Below are 1,200 nucleotides of genomic sequence, written 5' to 3'. Positions count from 1 at the left end.
TTTCTTTTCTCTCCTTATTCTTTTTTGTCCTTCTTCAGTCTGGCAGCCCCTGGCTGTGGTTGTGGCTGACTGAAAAACATACAACTTACCACTTCCTTCATGCCGTTGCTCAGGAGTTGGAAATGAAAGTGTCAGAGATCTTTGCATTAAAGGGGTCTGGATTTCTTGCTGGGTTCTTACTCCTTGATGATCTGAGTCTTCTCCTAGCATGGCCTGGAAAGGTCCTTAATTGCTATTTGTGTCTTTTAAAATTACTGTTTGAAAACAGAGCGGCTGCCAAGGCCTCAAGTTAGAGTGGATTCTATCATCTCTGAAAATGGGATCTGTAATGCCATCTTGAGGTGTTCTGTGGAGGAAGGAGGTGAGACCATCACATATGAGTGGACATCAATGGGACCAGGGGCTGCTGTGTCCCACGTGGGGTCAGTCCTCTATGGCTCCTGGAGTCTTCATGACCTGGATTGGATCTACACTTGCACAGCTCTGAATCCTGTTAGCTACAGCAACTCTACTCCCATCCTTGCTGTGCAGCTTTGTGCAAGTAAGAGTCCCCTTCTGGTCTCTCTAGCACCCCTAGGAAATGTTTTGTCTGGTCTCTGTAGCACCCCTAGGAAATGTTTTGGGGTGAGGGCACAGCAGCCCTTGTCACCTGCCAACAACCCTCATTCCACTTACGCACATGTGCTCTGTCCTCTCTCATTCTACTTTCTCTCTTTCAGGTTCCAAGGCAGCTGAAGGCATCTATTGTCCAGTGAAATGGATTTTCCTGGGGAACAGGTTTCTTCTCCTTGTGTTCCTTGGTGTCCTACGAACTTGGCATATTCAGGCACAGGTGCTCAGCAAACCCTTGAGGCCTAACTCAGGGTAATAAGAGGCCACCAGTACCCCAAAAGAGCCAGGCTATGCCCAACTGAGGCCATTACTTTCTGTGGCTCAATTAAATTACATTTATTGACCCATACTCTTTTCAAGGTGAAGTACTATGGCTTGTCAAAGGCCATTGGGATAAAAATTTTTTATTTTGTCATGTCTGAGCCCATGTACATGCTTATTTTTTTTTTAAAAAAGAAGAAGTTTGGTCAAGAAGAGATAAAATAACTGCACGAACACCATATGTTATCTATTCTAAGCATATTTTTTCTCCACAATTTAAGGTTTCTGAAATCAAGATAAGTCATAATATAAATGTATACAGCTAAA

General features: G+C 43.8%; 1 protein-coding gene across 1 annotated transcript; it reads left to right on the top strand.

Moving 5' to 3' along the window:
* The first annotated feature begins 334 nt into the window (after positions 1–334).
* On the top strand, positions 335–966 carry LOC129040283 (SLAM family member 7-like). The gene is made up of 2 exons (XM_054494604.1): positions 335–541; positions 720–966. The coding sequence occupies exons 1-2, from the start codon at positions 391–393 to the stop codon at positions 866–868; spliced, it is 300 nt and encodes a 99-aa protein (XP_054350579.1). The 5' UTR covers positions 335–390; the 3' UTR covers positions 869–966.
* The last annotated feature ends 234 nt before the right edge of the window (positions 967–1,200 follow it).

The sequence above is a fragment of the Pongo pygmaeus genome, chromosome 1 (assembly GCF_028885625.2).
Source record: "Pongo pygmaeus isolate AG05252 chromosome 1, NHGRI_mPonPyg2-v2.0_pri, whole genome shotgun sequence".
NCBI lineage: Eukaryota > Metazoa > Chordata > Mammalia > Primates > Hominidae > Pongo > Pongo pygmaeus.
This window is presented reverse-complemented; position numbering and strand designations above follow the sequence as displayed.